The sequence below is a fragment of the Strix aluco genome, chromosome 3, assembly GCF_031877795.1.
Source record: "Strix aluco isolate bStrAlu1 chromosome 3, bStrAlu1.hap1, whole genome shotgun sequence".
Taxonomy (NCBI): domain Eukaryota; kingdom Metazoa; phylum Chordata; class Aves; order Strigiformes; family Strigidae; genus Strix; species Strix aluco.
In genome coordinates this window covers 25,922,584-25,940,284 of record NC_133933.1, presented here as the reverse complement: position 1 = coordinate 25,940,284, position 17,701 = coordinate 25,922,584, and the positions used below count along the sequence as shown (strand labels likewise).

General features: G+C 44.3%; 2 protein-coding genes across 2 annotated transcripts; one reads left to right on the top strand and one right to left on the bottom strand.

Annotated features, from left to right (window-relative positions):
* Positions 1–1,635: 1,635 nt before the first annotated feature.
* PFN3 (profilin 3) lies at positions 1,636–7,695 on the bottom strand. Its single transcript, XM_074817861.1, has 2 exons — positions 7,515–7,695; positions 1,636–2,075 (listed from the first exon to the last, which is right to left on the bottom strand). The coding sequence occupies exons 1-2, from the start codon at positions 7,534–7,536 to the stop codon at positions 1,690–1,692; spliced, it is 408 nt and encodes a 135-aa protein (XP_074673962.1). The 5' UTR covers positions 7,537–7,695; the 3' UTR covers positions 1,636–1,689.
* Positions 3,105–13,665, top strand: LOC141920684 (mitochondrial amidoxime-reducing component 1-like). Its single transcript, XM_074817860.1, has 7 exons — positions 3,105–3,408; positions 3,616–3,789; positions 7,285–7,447; positions 9,168–9,308; positions 10,319–10,380; positions 10,469–10,540; positions 11,078–13,665. The coding sequence occupies exons 1-7, from the start codon at positions 3,125–3,127 to the stop codon at positions 11,205–11,207; spliced, it is 1,026 nt and encodes a 341-aa protein (XP_074673961.1). The 5' UTR covers positions 3,105–3,124; the 3' UTR covers positions 11,208–13,665.
* Positions 13,666–17,701: the final 4,036 nt, after the last annotated feature.

Here is a 17,701-nt window from a genome sequence, read left to right as displayed (position 1 = left end):
GTTACTAATTTCTGCTTTAAGCTTGGGAAAATAAGCATCGGTGTTTGTCAGGAATGCCCATGCTTTTTAAAAAAAAGCCATCCTAAACTTTTTTTTTTTTTCATTTATTGCATTTGATGCATTGCTTTTATTGTTAGATTCTAAAACAAGGTTGTGTTTTTGAGTTTTTATCCCTTTAGTACTTACGTTAATTTGTTTTGATTCATGCTTGTAAGCACTGATTATCAGACAATGCTTACCGATTAGACAGTCATTGCAGTTTTGTGGAACATTTGCTAATACATTAGATTTCTTGTTCCCCTTATAGTGTTTTTCTGCTCCTGTGGGTGCAGTTGCAGATTAAAGACCTCTGTGTGAATTCAATTAAATTCCAAAATATTGTATCCATGTTAAATGAGAAGATTAATCAAGGAGCATGCAAGGGCTCTCAGCCTGCTAAGCAGGGCTGGCTCTCCTCTCGTGTCTGTGGCAGAGTCGTAAGTCATCACTAGTAATTATTTTTGACTCGGTGGGTCAACAATTTGAAGGTAGTGGTGGAGATCTGGTCAGACCAGACCAAGTGGTGTGGTTTAGCACCTATGATTTACCTGGTGCAATGGGGGCTCCCAGGGGTATGGAGGACGGGGTGTCTCACCATGGTGAGCGCTCACAGCACATCTGTGCTGCAGCAGGACAGTGCGTGGTGGATTCAAGCTCCCTGCCAGGCAGCTGCCATGGCTGCAGGAGCAATGGAGCAAGAAAAGCCCGTGTGTGAGAATGGCCCTGCCAGAGATACCCCTCGAGTCTTCCCTGCGTTGGTTCCATCTGGGGCGCACCGGTTCTGCCTCATTTCAGACTGGCCTGCAGGACCAGGAGGGGAGGGCTGTACTGGTGAATGGAGGAGGAAATTTGCAGTGCTTGGCACAACTCCACGTCCTCCTCAGGGTCCTGAGGGTGCTTACAGGGACCTGGGATCTCGAGGCTGGTGTGACTGAGCAGGATGGAAAGGAAGCAACCTTCAGAAGATACCCATGCCACAGATGCAAGACAGGTAACTTACCTTGTAAAAAAACCAATTTGCTCAGTAAAGTAGCATAAAAAGGAGTTTCAAATGATGTGGAAGGTGAGCAGGTGGCAGGCTATCTGTGCATGCGCCTCCCACACAATCCAACAGCAGCACAAGGCTTTGCTGATCAATAGTTAATCTCCAGAATGAACCGGGCTTGTTCCAGGGTCAGATTCAAAATAAACGTGAAGTCTGGCATTGTGGCCTACATGTAGAAGGAGGTAGGTCTCAAAAACCATGACTGGCATTAGGGCATGATTTAAACAGCAAAGTGGTGAACAAGAGGGCAAAGGGATTGCCTGCCCTCCTGCCCTTTCCCAAAGCTAATGTTATCAGTGACCTTCACCCCAAAATCAATCAGTAAAATGACAATAACAGGGAGTAACTACCCAAGATGTCCAGGAGACCACTCATGTAATACTGAGTGTCCTGCTGAGGAACGTACATGTTACTCCTGTCTGCACCACAGCAGGTCAGGTAGACTGTTAGTCCCAGCACTGCTGCCTGCCCAGCAACGCCCCCACCTGAAAGCAGCAGGCAAAGACATCTACAACAAAATCAGGTTTATTTCCCTTCTCTGCTACAGCAACGACCATGCCCCTGTGCTCAGGCAGAAGATGTCTGTCTCTTTGGCACTATTTGCTTCATGCTTTCATGCCCACAATCATATCATGGACTTTTTGGCTGAGGGCTCCTCCATGGACTCCCTTCTTGACCATGAGGAAGGTCAGGGCTTTGGGTTTCTTGCCAATACAGATGGATCTGCTGTCACTGCCTTTGCTTCTAATATCCATCGTGTTGTCTTCATCCACCAGCAGGTTGTCACAAATCACATTGCGCTTTTTGCCAGCTATGGTGATTCCCGTTAGGAGGAACATTTTCCGTTGATGGCCTGTGATCAAGCCCACTTCTTGAGGCGAGATGGCTGTGAGGAGCCCTCCTGGCTTGGCTGCCCATGTGCACTTGTCAGAGAGACCCATGATAGCCACATCTTCAGTGTTTCTGTCCGCCAGGATGTTGTCCGCCAGTACTTCCATTGTGCTGGGCTGTCCGAATCTCTCAGAAATGCCCAACACTGAGCTTTCCCATCTTCCACCTGCCAGGACCTTGGTCTTGGCACATTAATCCTAAAAATTTCAACTTGTGAGTTTGGCCTTCAGATCGCTGCAAGCCTGAGCGGGGGAGCTGGGGGAAATCAACAGCTGAGGCTTTGCTTTGCCTGTGAGGAGAGACCCGTGACAACAGCGGCGTTTGCCACTCCAGCCTGTTCTGTAATGTCCTATTTGCCTCGCAGCGGGGTGTCCCACACAGTGACTTCACTGCGACCCTGCCGACAAGAGGGAAGCTCTCAGGGGGGGTCCCGTTAGTTTGGTACCAGGCAGCTGGTGTGGGCAGACGCCCCGAGGCAGCCAAACGGCACACGGCCCCCCATCCCAACCTCAGGCACCATTTGCTGCCCCCCACACCAGCTCTTTGCCTCCAGCCACCTGTGTCCCCCTTCTTCTCCGAGACAAACCAAATGGCTGAATTTCACATGCTCAAGCATTTCTACACACTTCTTCTGAATCAGAGAATCACAGAATCATCTACGTTGGAAGGGACCTTGAAGATCATCTAGTCCAACCGTTAACCTAGCACTGACAGATCCCAACTACACCGTATCCCTCAGCGCTATGTCAGCCCGACTCTTGAACACCTCCACAGAACCACAGAATCATCTAGGTAAATTCTGCAATTCTGCAACATTGCTTTGAATAAAAGCCCAGAAATTAGAAGAAACACATTATTTCCTGCCTGTATTTTGTCACGCTGGACACTGACAGTGTGCACTCAAGCTTTTATTTTCCACCCTGTGTTCTTCCCACCAAAGGCCTTGACCCCGCGGAGACCTCGGCCCAGGGCTGCGGGCAGCTGCGGGGGAAACCCCCGCCGGGGCGCCGCCCGCAGCGAGGCCCGTTAGGCCTCAGGCGCGGTGGGGCCGGGGGGCGGCGGCCGGAGGGGGGCGGCCGCCAGCCCGCGGCCCGCCCCCGCTCCAGTCCCGGCCCCTTCAGACGCCGCCGCAGCCGGCGCTCAGTCGCCATGAGCGGGGCGCGGGTTGTGCTGGGCCCGTCGCTGCGGGCGGCGCGGCCGGGCTGGCTGTGGGGGGCGGCGGCGGCGCTGCTGGCGCTGGGCGCCCTGCTGGGGGCCTGGCGGTGGGCCGGCGGGTGGAGGCGGGTGGCGGGGCGCCGCCGCCGCGGCCGCCTGCAGCGGGTGGGGACCGTGCTGAGCCTCTTCGTGTACCCGGTGAAGTCGTGCCGGGGGGTGGCGGTGCGGCGGGCGCGGGTGACGCCGATGGGGCTGCAGAGCGGGGAGCTGCGGGACAGGTACGGCGGCGGCGGGCGCGGCGCTGCTGCCCGGGCCGGGCCGGGGACAGGCCCCGGGGCCCGACCGCGGTGCTCGGCCCCGCGTTGGTGAGGGGTTTTCCTCGGCGCCTGTGGAGAGGCCCCCGCTGTGCTGGCGCGGCGGGAAGTGCCCTGCGCCCCCTTAGCGCTGCTCAACGCGTTTCTGTCCCCCCCCGCGTCGCGCTGCAGGTTTTGGCTTGTGACCAAGGAAGATGGGCACATGGTTACAGCTCGCCAGGAGCCGCGGCTGGTCCTCATTTCTGTCAGCTGTGAAAACGGGCACTTGACCTTGGAGGCCCCCGAAATGAAGAAGCTGTGCTTGCCTATAAAGGTCCCCAGGAAAAACCCCGTGCAGAACTGCAGGTACTGAAGAAGAGGGTTTCCCCCTCCATTCTCTCTAAATACTGTCTCTCACTTCACGTGCTTTGCCTTTAAAGACTGTGGGATGGTTTGCATTTTCCTACGGAGAAATTGGAGGGGGAAAGTTGGGTGCTTCCACTTCTTTTCTGTGGGGGTCTATTGCCCCATCTGCATAATGGAAGGAGGCTTCGGACCAGGGCCTGTACTGACAGGACAAGGGGCAATGGTTTTAAACTAAAAGGGGGTAGGTTTAGATTAGACATGAATAAGAAATTCTTCACTGTGAGGGTGGTGAGACACTGGCACAGGTTGCCCAGAGCAGTGGTGGCTGCCCCCTCCCTGGCAGTGTTCAAGGCCAGGTTGGACAGGGCTTTGAGCAACCTGGTCTAGTGGAAGGTGTCCCTGCCCACGGCAGGGAGGTTGAACTAGATGATCTTTAAGGTCTCTTCCAACCCAAACCATTCTGTGGTTTTGTGAAATTCTCTGCCGTGTGTTATACAGGAGACCAGGACTGATTGTCACAGCAAAAGGTCTAGTTGTAATCTGCTAAACACTGGTGAAAACAAATCTCAGGAAAAGATGACACAGTATTCAAAGACCGTACGTTGTACATCTGCCAAATGAACTGTGATCTTCGGCTTCATAGAATGTCATGCTTACTCATTTGTGTTTACTTCTAGTGTTTTCATTTTTGCTTGGGTGAGCAATTGCATCTCAGAGCCTCAGTCATGCATATTGGTATTTTTTGGTCACCACTAGTATATGCATTAGCATTTTTTGATACACACTGGCCATTTGGAATTGTCAGAGTTTAGATTCCCTCACCCATGTCTATAGGGATTTAACTGAGGTGCCTAAATTAAAGACTTGATTGCCCGAGGCTCACTCTGTGGTCACAGGGGAAAGATGGGCATCCCCAGAGGGCAAGCCGTTCCCTGTAGGTGCTACCTCAGAGAGGTTTCAGGTGAACGGGTGACAAACGTAGTCATTTAGCTGTGTGCCTAGAGTTTTGTTGTATCAATGCAGGCCCAGTTATTTTATCCATGTATTAAAATCCCTGTTGGGAAATTGCCAGGGGGAAGCAGAAATCTTCTCTGCTGAAATGTCAGCTAATATGTAAGACTATTTAGTAACTGTAAATGGTGTTAGCCCCTACAAAGATACTGATAAGTCTCTTTCCTTTGGATAGCAGAGGAGGCTGATGTACCAGCTGCTATAATTAAAACGAGTGCTGGAAAGGAACTGCATTTGCTAGCTTTCAGCATAAATCTGTTGCTGTGGAAACCCTTGATCAGCATAGCTCAGTATCTCTGTTTGTACAAGGCAGGTGCAAGTTACAAATGATAGCATTTCTCATGGAGAAGTAGCAGAGTCTTTTAAAATCCTGCCTATAATGGCTGTTAGCCAATGACACAAACACTGCAAAAATATGCAGTTTTCAAGATGTTATTTTTCTAAAATTTGTTGTGCCATTAGAAAAATATTTAAATAGACTAAAATACATTTCAGTAATGAAAAATTACCTTGGATTTTCCAATTTTAGATCTCAGGGATCTGTTGTTCTTTTGTTTTGTTTTTTTTCTTTTGTTTGCCTTAATAAGCTATTGCACTCTCTGGCTTTAAAACTGCTATAATTTGGGAATGCAAGTAAGCAAAAGTTAGATGCATGTAAATGAACTTTTAAGAATTACCAAGTTTTCTGGTATTGTAGGTGGTGTCATTGGATGTGAAATTAGCAATACCCATAGTTAAACATTGCCTTGTACTTCTCAGGAAGAATCCTGAGTTTTTGTACTACTCTGCTGTGCTTAAATAATTTGCCATTTGTCAGCTCAAAACTGATTCTTTCTGATCCATTCAGCCATTTGTAAGAATGAGGTTTGAGCATAGTACTGTGTTCGGGCAAATGAAGATTTGGCTTTTGCTCATGGATTCTTCCCTTCCAGCTTGTGAGTGGGAGTAGCTGTCTTCCTGCACAGTACGCTCTGCCAGCAAGGCCCTCTGCAGAAACTCTTATTTATTCTGCCGCTGGGCAAGCACAATGCCTTCAGATTGGTGCTGGCTCCTGCCTGGTAGTTGGGAGCTGAGGCAAGGCAATAGTGTGTCTGGCTGCAAAAGGCTGTGCAGATGCTAATATTTAAAACTGGTAAGTCCAGTAGCAGATTTGATGTGGATATTTAAAAATCCTGTGTTTGGGGGAGTCAAATATAGGGCTGAAGCCATTGTGTAGGCACAGTTTCTATTTGTGCAGATGTTAGAGGGTTTCTGTAGCCCTCTGGTTAAGAAGCCTCACGTTCTTCATTTCTCCTCTTTGTCAGTATGTGTTGCAATACTTAAATTGCATGATGTATTCCCATGGATCCCTACACCACTGAGTGCTCGGGATAGATCTGTTTTGTGGGTGGGGAACAGTAAGACCCTCACCTCTGTGGTCATGCCAGCCAGAAGGCACACAGGCAGGGACTGAGAGAACGGAGGGAAAAGAAAGGCAGTTAAAGGCTGTCTGGGGCAATGGCATTTAATCCCAACCTGTGTCACGGAGTTGATGGAGGGATCCCAGCAAACAGAGCAGGGATTGCTGCCAGCACCCTAATGGTTCATCTCTCCTGCAGAGGAGGAAAGGAAAGCTCCTAGGAGCTGGGCTTTAAGCTGTCCGGGATATGATTGCAGAGGTAGAGGAAACTGCAGTGCATCTGGGTCAAAATTACTACTTTGAAGAAGGTAGTAAAAATATTTGTGACTGGTGTTGAAGTTTATTGAAAAGTTGAGTTGAGGCTTACCTGTTCTTGCCAGGAAAGTGTTTCTTGTGTAAACTTGTTTGTATTCTGCTGCCAGTAGCTTTTTATGGCCCATGGACTTTGCTTCCATTATAAATCTTTAACCTCTCTTACTGAGCTATTCTATATGCTGGGTTTGAGCTTAAGAGTTTTACTCATGTCTGGCTAAATTTTTACAGCACTAAAATCTGAAGGAAAGCTTCCTTAACAATCAGGGACATTTACAATTAGTAACATTTGTAAATGTCAATTACAGTAACTAACCACATCCTTTCAAACTATCATTTCTGAAATTAATTACCTTTCAGTTGATCTCCGAGTAAGAGATCTTCTGGTGTTGCAGTCTCACGCAAGTGCAAGAGTAGACCCTCTTTTTGCTTGAAAGTATGGCAAACAGGTAGGTTTGTTACTGGTCATTGATGTGACAGTTAGCTCTGGGCACCTAAAGGCTGTTCAGTGGCTCATTCTTTCACCAGCTGGTATCAACTGGCTGTGTCCATGTTACTTAACTTCCAGAACAAGGTGGCTACAAGGAGATTGAGTGCTGGGAATGATCCATGTGCCAAATTCAGAAACCAACTTCCACCTTGTTATAATCCAAGTGGTTTGTTTACTGTATCTTGCTACTACTACTAAAACAAGTTGTTTGCCTTTGAATAATAAACATGCTTGAGCCTTTGACTTTTCAGTTAACTTGCTGATGTGTCTTGTGACCCTTCAGGGTGTTTGGACTGGATATCCAAGGCAGGGACTGTGGAGATGAAGTGGCTCAGTGGATCACAACTTTCCTGAATTCAGAGCCATATCGACTGGTGCACTTTGAGCCCTCCATGGTGCCAAGAAAGTCAAAGGACATAATAAACCTTTTCCGAACCACAGATGAGGTAAGTGAATGATCTTTTTCTCAGAAGTACTTTCTTTTAACCATTTCTCTCCCACCCACCCACCCACTGAAACCCGCCCATTCCGTCATTGGTGCCTGAGCCCAGTTTAGCAAGGTGTGTAGTCGTGTACTTAAACCACACGAATACGCTGCATTTCTATGATGAGATGCCTTGCTTAAATTTTACTTCAAATTCAAAGCTATTGACCATTCATGGCTAAAGAGTCTGATGCTGATATCTGAAGGGGAACTATTACATTGCAGAATAGCATTCCTTTTGGTCTCGGTGAATAGAAAAAAGTTACATTTTTAAAGATGTTTTGATGGTGTAATCTGTGTTGCGTAGAAAACCTCCGTGCCCTATCCATTGTTAGGTCTAGGAGTGTATCAATATGAGTTGTGTTACCTTGTGTTTTGTTTAAAGGAATGATGCTTAACCCAGGGCTCTAACTTGCGGGCCTAGGAATTAAAATCCAAAGAAGGTTACAGAGGTTTCATCTCTCTCTCTTTCTGTGGGAAAAGGCTTGAAGGTATGGTATTACAGAAAGTTAATGCAGGTAGGGAAAGGAGATGCTTTGCTCGGGCATCTTCATATCATTGGAGCCACTGATGCCCTTCTTTTGTCTGAACAAGTCTCTCACATGGAATTGGTTTGAGCTGTACCTGATGAATGTAAGCTTTTTAAGCAGATACAAATTGTGAGTACCTTGCCTTGCTGATGTGATCTTATTATCTGTGAGTACCTTGCCTTACTGATGTGATCTTATCACCTGTAGGGCATCAATGTTTTGCTTGTTGTTGCACAAAGAGAGAAGGTATATTCAATTACGGACTTTTATACAAACGCGTTTATTATGTAAGGGCACTGAGACCAATACAGAAGACTAATGGTTTCAGCAAAAGGGATGTCAGAGTAGGAGGGTGACACTCAGGAATCCTGGCATGAAAAGAGGGTAAAATTGTATAGTTATTTCAATGCTCGTTTTCTTGTGGTTGTGAAGGCATGTATGAGGAGGAGGAGGGAAAGGATAATATAAGAGAAAGACAAGAAGAAAGCTATATGCTAAAATTCTTGCCAAAATTTCTTCTTTTTTTTTTTTTCCTGTGGATCTAGCGTATATAGGAGTTTTCTTTTAATACTGTTCATTGGCCTTGTTTGCCAAAATGGCAGCCCTCCCACTTCCAAGCAAACTTAGACTGACAAATGGACAGTTGCAATTTAGTGTTGCTGCTCTGTATGTGAAACTCCCTCTGGTGTTATGATAAGATAGATACATTATGTAGAAAAATCCAGTTAGTTGGTTATAGTCAACCAGGTAAGTTCATCAGGTCCATAAAAGTCTTAAGTACCTTTCATAACATACCATAACATGGTATACTTAGTTCCATCTGTAACACCCAGAATAAATGTCTGGGACATGCATACAGTATTATTTTGTAAGAAGTTGTGGTAGCTTATATAATTCTGGTTTAATTCTATAAATAGAAGTTTAATTTTACAATTTGAGCATATGAAACTTGCCGTGGTTACTGAAATAGGAAAGGGCACGTTATTTTACTTGTTAACTTACTTCCAGGAAATGAAAACCTGAATGCAGCAGCCTAATAGTCAGGCTAATATGTGGCCACTGGTTCCAACATATCTGTCCTTTTACCATTCAGTAACTTTGCTCCCGTGCTCTTATAGCAGCTTTAGGATTTGTTTGTGTTTATTTATGTAGGTTGCCTATCCTGACTGTAGCCCAGTCTTGATCCTCTCAGAAGCTTCACTGGAAGATCTAAATACTAGGCTGGAGAAGAAAGTTAAGATACAGAACTTCAGGCCAAATATTCTTGTGGCAGATTGCAGTGCTTTTGAGGAGGTAAAATAACTGTCTTAAATGTCTTTTTGAAATCTTGGTTGTGTTTCTTGGTAACTCAATTTCCTGGTGTGGTGGTGCCTACAAGGATGAGGAAAGCGGCTATTCTGTGATTTTTACAACAGGATTCCAGAGATACACAGCTTCTGCTCACGTCAGTGCGTGTGAAACATTGAGGGAGGACACAGGTCTGTGAATGCTTATTTAGCTTGGCAGAGGATAAAGTAAGTGTATTGAAATGGCAGGCTGTTACTGAAAGCTCATCTTTCAGTGTAGAGTAGGGAAAGCCATGCATGGTATAATTGATCAATTAATGATAAAAACGAACAATTTGTAAATTGACAAGGTGGTGTTTTATAGCCTTTGGCACAAGAGTGAAACTGACACTTGCAATAGTGCAGTCTGTCACTGCATCTCTGACAATATTCTGGTAGTTCAAAAAGCACTGTCTAGGAAGGTGATGAAGTGAACTGGTGATGGTGGCTATTATGTGTTTTTACGTCATGTTGCCATTTTTCCAAAGAATTTGCTCTGGATAGATCTGATAATTTCCCAAATCTAAGAAGTTCCTAAAATGGGAAATTTTTTTTGTTTTCCAAGAAGGACTGCAACAGGAAATTTGTGTAGATGAGAAGCAAAATTTAACTTCCACTAAAAATTTCCTTTTTTCGCAAAAACGGTGATTTACCAGAGGTCACAGATCAGATTATCACACATAGTAAGAATAAGCTTGCTTTAGGTTCAGACAAGTGCACACTGCAGAACAGGATTTATTACTCGTGTATCTTTCTTTCCAGATATAATTACTAGTGGGTCCTGAATTGGACGAATATAGTGACCGTAGGGTTTTCATTAAAATAGTACCATAATATAGCAGTATTTTATTTTGAAGGTACAAGTAAAGGTGATGATCTGGAATGGTAGTGCTTCTTCTAGGACTAACTGTGCCACCTCTGGAAAAATGGTTGCATGTGGATATGTCTAATCTGTGCATGATGTTTACCTTCCCTCAGGACACCTGGGAGGAGATTCTTATTGGTGATGTGGAGATGAAAGGGACAGTGTGTTGTGCCAGGTAAACATTTGAGACCGTTATTGTATATAGATGTGTAGAGATATATGATAGAAAGCCATTATTGATTTGGTGCTGTCTGTCATTGCAGGTGTATTTTAACAACTGTTAACCCAGACACTGGGGTCCTGGACAGGAAGGAGCCTCTGGAAACATTGAAGAGGTTGTAAAAATACCAGTGCTGCTTAGGCTGTGGGAGTGGATTTAGGCTAGATCCCAACAGATGTTAGACTAGTGTTTTAAAAGTGGTTTGAAGTATGTGTGGGGACATAATAATGCAGTGTAAAGGTTTGTGTATATTGGCTTCCATTCTACTTTCTGCAATTCTGCATGGTAAGAAAATTCAGGAAGTTCTCTCTTCTTTCTTGCAAACTTTATATTCCCTGTCTCTTTCATGTCTGCTAGGGTGAATGCCTGGGGCAACAGGTATTTAAGGTATTTAAAGGTCTAACTTTGCAGCTTTGGGATTTCTTTTTATAAAGTCTTTTGTATATGTATTATACATGGATGAAGTGAATACAATCAGGCTTTTTTTTTCTCCATTTGAACTGCTTGTTTCTCTTAATTATATGTATTTAGTTTTTAGTTTAGTAGGGTGACCAAAACAGAGCATCAGTATTCATGTCCTCTCGCTCGTCACTGATAGTTTGATGTTTAGAATTTGCTACACCAATTCTGAAGAAGTGCTCTCTCTCTGCAGTTACCGCTTATGTGATCCATCTGAGCGACACATATACAAATCCAGCCCTCTCTTTGGAAGATACTTTGCTGTTGACAAAACTGGAACAATTCAAGTTGGAGACCCTGTATACAAGATGGTTCAGTTGTGATCAGAAGATGCCTTTTCACTTTGATACGCAAATTGTTTTCCTGTGAACACGATCACCAGCATAACTTTTTCTTATTCTTTGCAATGTTTTTTGTGCTATGTTCCTTTGTAAGGTGCAGGGGGTCTTTGAGACTACGAAGTGCCAGTTGTTTCAGATCATGTAATCTACTAGCATGCCTGGAGCAACCAGGTCTTTAGTTTTTCTGGAGGCTGTGATAGAAGAAACTCTAATCCAAGCTAGACTTCACAGCACGACTGAGAGTATCACACCTCCTAAAATTTTATGTCAAGCTCGATATTGGAATCCAAAATCATGTACAAGAGCTTTGCATCATGTATTAGATACATTCAGTGCCTATGAAGAACCACAAAAAACAGTTATGCCAAGAGTAAAGTAGGTATGTTGGTCACGGGGCTGCCTTTACAAGTGAACATGGAGTGCAGATGGCAAGGTTCTGTCCTAGATTCCACCTTTCTTGGGTCCTAATCATCCTACCCTATCTATGTCTGGAGGTACCTTTTTGCAGTGTTTCTTACCCTGCAATCTTTTCCTGAAGATTGCTATTGTTTTTTGAGATTGGAGAAATATCAGAAGGAGAAGGATTGTGAGCTGAGTGACTACTAGAGTATTTACTAGAGTAAATGCTACCCTAGTTTAGGGGTGGGAATGCTGGCTAACGATGTGTAAGGCTCTGGGTTTGTTTAGTTTATGACCTCTGCTCGATAGTTTGAACCATCAGTTTTTTCTCCTGTGAAGCATACCATAACACCGAGGCTGCGGAGTAGTGATGCATTTGCTAACGTATCAGCAGAGCTTCTGGTGTTCACTGGATCAGAGGCTCTGTGCACACTGGAGGGGAAGAAAAGCTGTTGGGAGTGATCTGATTCTGAGCCTGCTCCCTTCAAGCTGATGTCCAGGTCAATATTGTAGGGCTCTGTGTTCACACGTAGTTCCTCTCTGGCTCGGTGAATCTCTTGCTATAGAAAGTTAGGCTGCTGAGCAGATGTTTGGGAAGCTGTGGTTTTAGACTGAGCATGTTGATGTCCTTATTGGTTATGCGTTTAGATCTTTGGTTGCCCCCCTCTCCTGCCCCTATTCTAACCAAAACATCAGCCATCTGTAGGAAGCGGATATATATTTTCTGCTATATTTTGTACTTCATAAAACAGATAGGGGAGGAAACTAATTGGATTATGGCAGTAGTATTTTTTTCTTTAAATGTTATGTTATTATTTTTAGTTAAAAGTGGAGTCCAAGACAAAAGCCAGCCATCTTTCAAATGCTTATCTGCATGTTGCTTTGTTATGGATTACTAGATCTTGGAAGAGCGTTGAACTAGACAAAAAAAGGAATCTAATTAAGTGTGGAGAAGCACAAATATGACCCAATTTGGTGTTTAAATTCTTTGTTTTCTGTTGTGAATATGAAACTGGATTTTTGCTGCATGTTCACAACTCAGACCTGTAAAATGAAGAGCTGTTGTGCCTTTGAGCACATTCAGAGAGATGTATGTGGCAAGCCTGAAGCAGGCATGTGGGGAAGGTAGTTTTCTATTATTTGTGAACTTGGAATTGTTCTGAATATCCTTTCATTAGAAGGGTGCTCTAAGTATTAAGTTTTCCTGTGACAGACAAGTGCCCAGTTTGGACTGCATGTTGCATATTTGAGTATTGTTATGTCTAGTGTGAGAAAACGAGAGAAAAAGCATCTTTTGAAAAGGAAAATAATGCTGAGGGTTCACTTTTTAAAAGCATATGTTGAAGATCCTTAATATTACAAGCTGAAACCTTGTGGAATTCCTAATGGTATTATTAAGCAGACAGCCTGCTGGCCTGCCAAAGCAATTAGTTAAGTGTGTGTCTCTTCATTAAGTCAAAGAAGCGGAAGGAAAGAGAGCTGAATTTTTGCCGCTAGCCAAACATATTTTTTCACTGTTGTTTTAGCACCACGTTGGGATTTACATAACACAAATTGTGTGGTATACATCATGTTTCCTCTTGTTAGGCTATTGTCAATTGGGCTAATTTGGAAATGGGGCTGTCTTTCCAGTGAGAAACTGCATCTGTATTCCTGTTAAGAAAATGCCATAGATCTAAAACCCTGATTTATCCCTCTAAAAGCCCCTTAGAAGAATTTGGCTAGAATCCTAAAACAGGTATGTGTTTGAGTACGACACATGTCACAGATGACACTTAAATCAATTATGTGATGAAAGAGGGCCGTTCCGGGAAGTGGAGAGTGTAATTTAGGAACATTACAATATAAATATCTTCATATAAGTGTTGAACTGCTGTAACTGTAGGAATTGTATTTGATTTTGCTAAAGCCGTTTAAGAAATTGATTGAAAACATGTCAATCATAAAACACTGATTTTTAAAATTGTATTCTTAAAAATGTTATTTGCTTTTTTAGCTCTAGAGAAAGAAAACAAAAATATAAACTTCTATTGAATCCAAACTCTCGTAAGGTGTAAAATTCGTGAATCTTCTTTCTTTGTTTTCTGTTTCGGCATTTAACATCTGCTACTATTTCCAGGACTTCATATATAATTAACAGTGATTTTTTTTTTTTTTTTTTTTAATCTTACCTCTAAGTTCAGGAAAATATGCAGTTAACCAGAGGAAGCTATATGCGTAAGAGAGCAGAACCATCAGATGTAAGTGGTCTTCAGACTGACTTTTACAACCCTTATGATCTAGATGATGAAAAAGATGTTTATAGACTATCTTCTTTTTTTCCACAGACATATGAAAATAGGGAAAAATGGGTTTGAAAGTACAAAAGTTTAGTACACACAAGTCAACGCAAGGTCATGTTTCCTATTTCAGGTCTCTAAGGATACAGCAAAAACTATTTTTTTTACAGCACTTACTGCATCAACGTAATTCTTGCAGAAGACTGCGAGAGGACAGTCCTTTCAGGCAGAAATTTCCTGGTTGCTTAAGATCTGAGGTGGGTACATCTTCAGCCAAGTCTGCACACACACCTCCCCCACCCCAAAAAAAAGGAGAAAGGTCTGTGCTTCTGCATCTTAAGGAGAAAAAAAGCCTTCCAAAGGCATTGCTCCACTTCTCTGTAAGCAGAAAAGAGATTCCTGGCCCTTGCCACTACAAATGGCAAAGGGTTGAAAAAGGCCTGCCCCAGGGTGTTCATTTCTGGTCTCTTCTAGAACCTTAAATTGCTTTATTCTCATTTGAGATCTGTAAGAAATTCCCTGTGCTGGGCAGTTGCGGGGTGGTGGGCTACACCTGCAGTGTCTGTTTCTTTTGAACAGAAGGTTCTTAAAAAATAATGCGGGCATCAAAACCACATGTCTATCAGTCTTTTCTTCAGCTCAAAGATAAGCAGCATTCATACCTCTTAAAGGTTCCTATTTTTACATATTCTGCGTAGCCATTGTGTTAATTTAACAATCTCTACTTAGAATGTTACTAGTTACATCGTTACTAGTAATTGCATTTTGCCTGGAGAAATTGGTGAAGTCAGTAAAGGTTTCAGACACTGGGCATCTTCTGAAATAAATCTGCTTACTCAACATGACAATTCTTGGATTCTGGAGCCAGACTCTTCCCTTGTATCGACTTTCCTGGTGTGGGATGAGGGTTTTTACCTATCGATGTACTTCTGATTTTCTTCACTTTTATCTATTGGTGTTCCTTTTCAAGTACCTTGAAACAGTGCCATGCCTGCCTGCTGGCAGAGCTGCTTCCTGGGTGGTGTATGAAGAAGATACAGACAGCAGAGAGGGGAATGCTGGATGCTGCTATGGGACTGTATCGTGTTGTGTGGGAGCACTCAGTATTGGTCAGTGCTGGTGAAGCAGGGGTTAATACCTCTTGGCTCCTCAGCTGGTAAATGTGTGTTTGGGAGTGTTAGAACTAGGATGTGGGCAGGCAAGCCTAGCAGTGAAGCTTGGAGTGAACTTGTGGTGAAGGTGAGTATCATCTGCCAGGGCTGAGACTGGCATGAAGCTATGAAGCAAAGAGAGCTGAGGAGGTGCCCTTCTGCAGCGAAGGGAAGGATGGTGTCAGCGTGGCAAGTGGCAGTTTGCTTGGTCAGGCAGACCAGGGAATGGGAATGGTTGGAAGGGGAAAGGAGGTGAGCAAGGCTCGTGTGTGTAGAGGGTGTCAGGGCTGGAGCTGCAAGAGATGGGGCTGTGAACCAAGACGGGAACTTGGTGGTTGCATGTTCTCAGTGCATTTTTGTGGAGACGGACTGAGAATGAGCCTTAGTTGTGAGGTAGTGTCAACTTCCAATATTTGTCACTGCTGCTTGTAGCCTGGCCTGAGGAATGCCACGCTCCCTGGTGAGCTACAGCTCATCATGTTGACTTCAGAACACAAGTAATTGTAGCCTGAGCTAAACAGCAGGCAGAGACTGTCTTCTGCCTGTGCAGACCGTAGACACAAAGAAGGCTGTGGTACATTGTTGTAAAGAGTTTGGGTGGGAACCTCTCACTTTTCTGACCCTATGTAAAGCTAAAGCATCTCCCCTTTGCTCCTGGACCATTATGCACTAGGCACCTAGCTGACTGAAATTGTGCTTTCCTCCAGGATTGGTATTGTAGAGAAGAACTATCTCCTCTAGTGCACAGAATTGCTTTGACAGCTTATCAGTGCTTGTTTGCCAGCTGACTGTTCTCACTTTCTTTAGGGGCTAGCTAATAAGCACAGTGAAACAATTATCATGCTTCACTGATGCACTAACCCTCATTCCCTCTTTGCTGTTGAACTCCAAAAACCAGCTGCATTCACTGTTAATTGAGGTTTGTCTTCCAGAGATTACGAAGGATGATGATTCTTCAATTGTAGCAGACACGATTATATGCACCAACTCATGGACAGTTATTTTCGACAGACCTACCTATATCACTTTGGCATAAGTAAAAGATGATGGCTAAATCTTTTAACCTCATTTTATGAAGATTTCACTCGTGGAAGTGTAGGACTGAAAGAAACCAGCTGGGTCACAGAGTGCAGTCTTCTCTAACTGCAGAAAACAAAGCGATAGACATTAAATTCAGACTTGGAGAATACCTGCTTCATCTGTCTTCACATACCATGGGCCACAGGGCACTCTCTGTTAGATTTTCAGTAAAAGATCAAAAGCCATGGTGATAGTTGGACTAAAAGAAGATCATGGGAGAGATCAAGAGTCTGACAATGTCCTAGATCCTTTCAAAGGTAAAGACTGAGCTCCCCAAAATATAAATCTTCCACTGTGTTTATGGTTGTGGGGTTTGGTGGTCAATATTAAGTCTCCATTCCTTGGGTTTATGTAAGGTAGAGCAGACCTCTTTCCAATTAGCTCAAGAAACAGGTGACATGAAGTTTTGTTTCCCTCAGCTCTCCTTTGTTCCTCCATTTCAGTTTAACAGACCTAAAGCTGTCTCATAATGGTTTACTGCATCCCAAGCTACGTGGCCTTTAGCAGAACTAACTCTCTTCCAGCTCATATTCACATGTTCAGAAATGTGAGTCACAAAGATCCTAATTGGGGATGTGAGGATTAGTATGTAATTAATCCTGGAAGGGCACCGGGAAGCCAAATAGATCCATCAATCAAAACTTAGTTGTAGAAAGTCTGGAAAAATGCCTGATCTTTTCCGACTTCCATGAAAAGTGTCTGCTCAGCCCTGGAAGCGGTTATAGGGAAAGGCTGAGTGCAGTGCAAAGGCACACAACTTGAGTTCTTCAACAACCGATTCAAAAAAGAGAAGACCCTTGGGCACTGTGTCTGATGGAGCAGAAGGTCTATGCTGAACCTCACTTGTATGCAGCCCTATGTGTAACTGCTCTCTAACTGAGCAAACTACCATGTTGTGTGACCAAAACACCTGTGTAAGCAGTCGGCTGGGATCTCCCTCATTGCAAGACTCTTGATCTGCTAAGTAGGGTGGGTGATTGACTGTGCCCTTTGGCAGGACCTATTCTGGGAGCAGCCATGCTCCAGGAAGCCACTGAGACTTAACCCCTGGGGGGATGCTGAGAGCAGATACAATTTGAGCAGCATGCCAGGACTTCTGTGGTGCTGCTGAGAACCTGGCTCAGTTTATCTTCTGGACTCAGCTTGGCCTTGTGGCGGCAGTGTTGGAGTCAGTGTTGTGCATCCTTGCAACGTATGTACTTATTTTAAGATGGCCAACAGTAGCAAAGTTCATCTGATTTCTTTAGTTTGAACATGCAGCTGGACCCGAGGGAAGGCAGGCAGCGCAGCAGACAAGGGAAAGCTACTAGAGTAAATAGATTAGTGTGCTTTTCCCCTTCTTATTCTGTTGCACTTACCAACTGTAGAGAAACCACAAACATGGATGGCATGGCTAAGTATTCTCCTTTGCATGGGGAGCAGAAGAGGTTAGCTCCTGCACCCAGAGAGGTTAGAGGCAGCAGTGTGTCTGAAGCACTGTGCTTCCAAAGCCTGCTTGCAACTCTGGTGCTGCCAGCAATACCCTCGAGCCTCAGTATCCGTGGCCCTGGCTGAGAGCCTCGAAGCC

Excerpts from the sequence above, each read along its gene's own strand:
- PFN3 (XM_074817861.1), bottom strand. The coding sequence starts at position 7,536 with ATGACGGAATGGGCGGGTTTCA. Across the intron at positions 2,076-7,514 it reads GACGGAATGGGCGGGTTTCA|TACTGGCGGACAACATCCTG; the intron begins GTGGGTGGGTGG and ends GCACAATGGAAG.
- LOC141920684 (XM_074817860.1), top strand. The coding sequence starts at position 3,125 with ATGAGCGGGGCGCGGGTTGTGCTGGGCCCGTCGCTGCGGGCGGCGCGG. Across the intron at positions 3,409-3,615 it reads AGCGGGGAGCTGCGGGACAG|GTTTTGGCTTGTGACCAAGG; the intron begins GTACGGCGGCGG and ends GTCGCGCTGCAG. Across the intron at positions 10,541-11,077 it reads CCTCTGGAAACATTGAAGAG|TTACCGCTTATGTGATCCAT; the intron begins GTTGTAAAAATA and ends CTCTCTCTGCAG.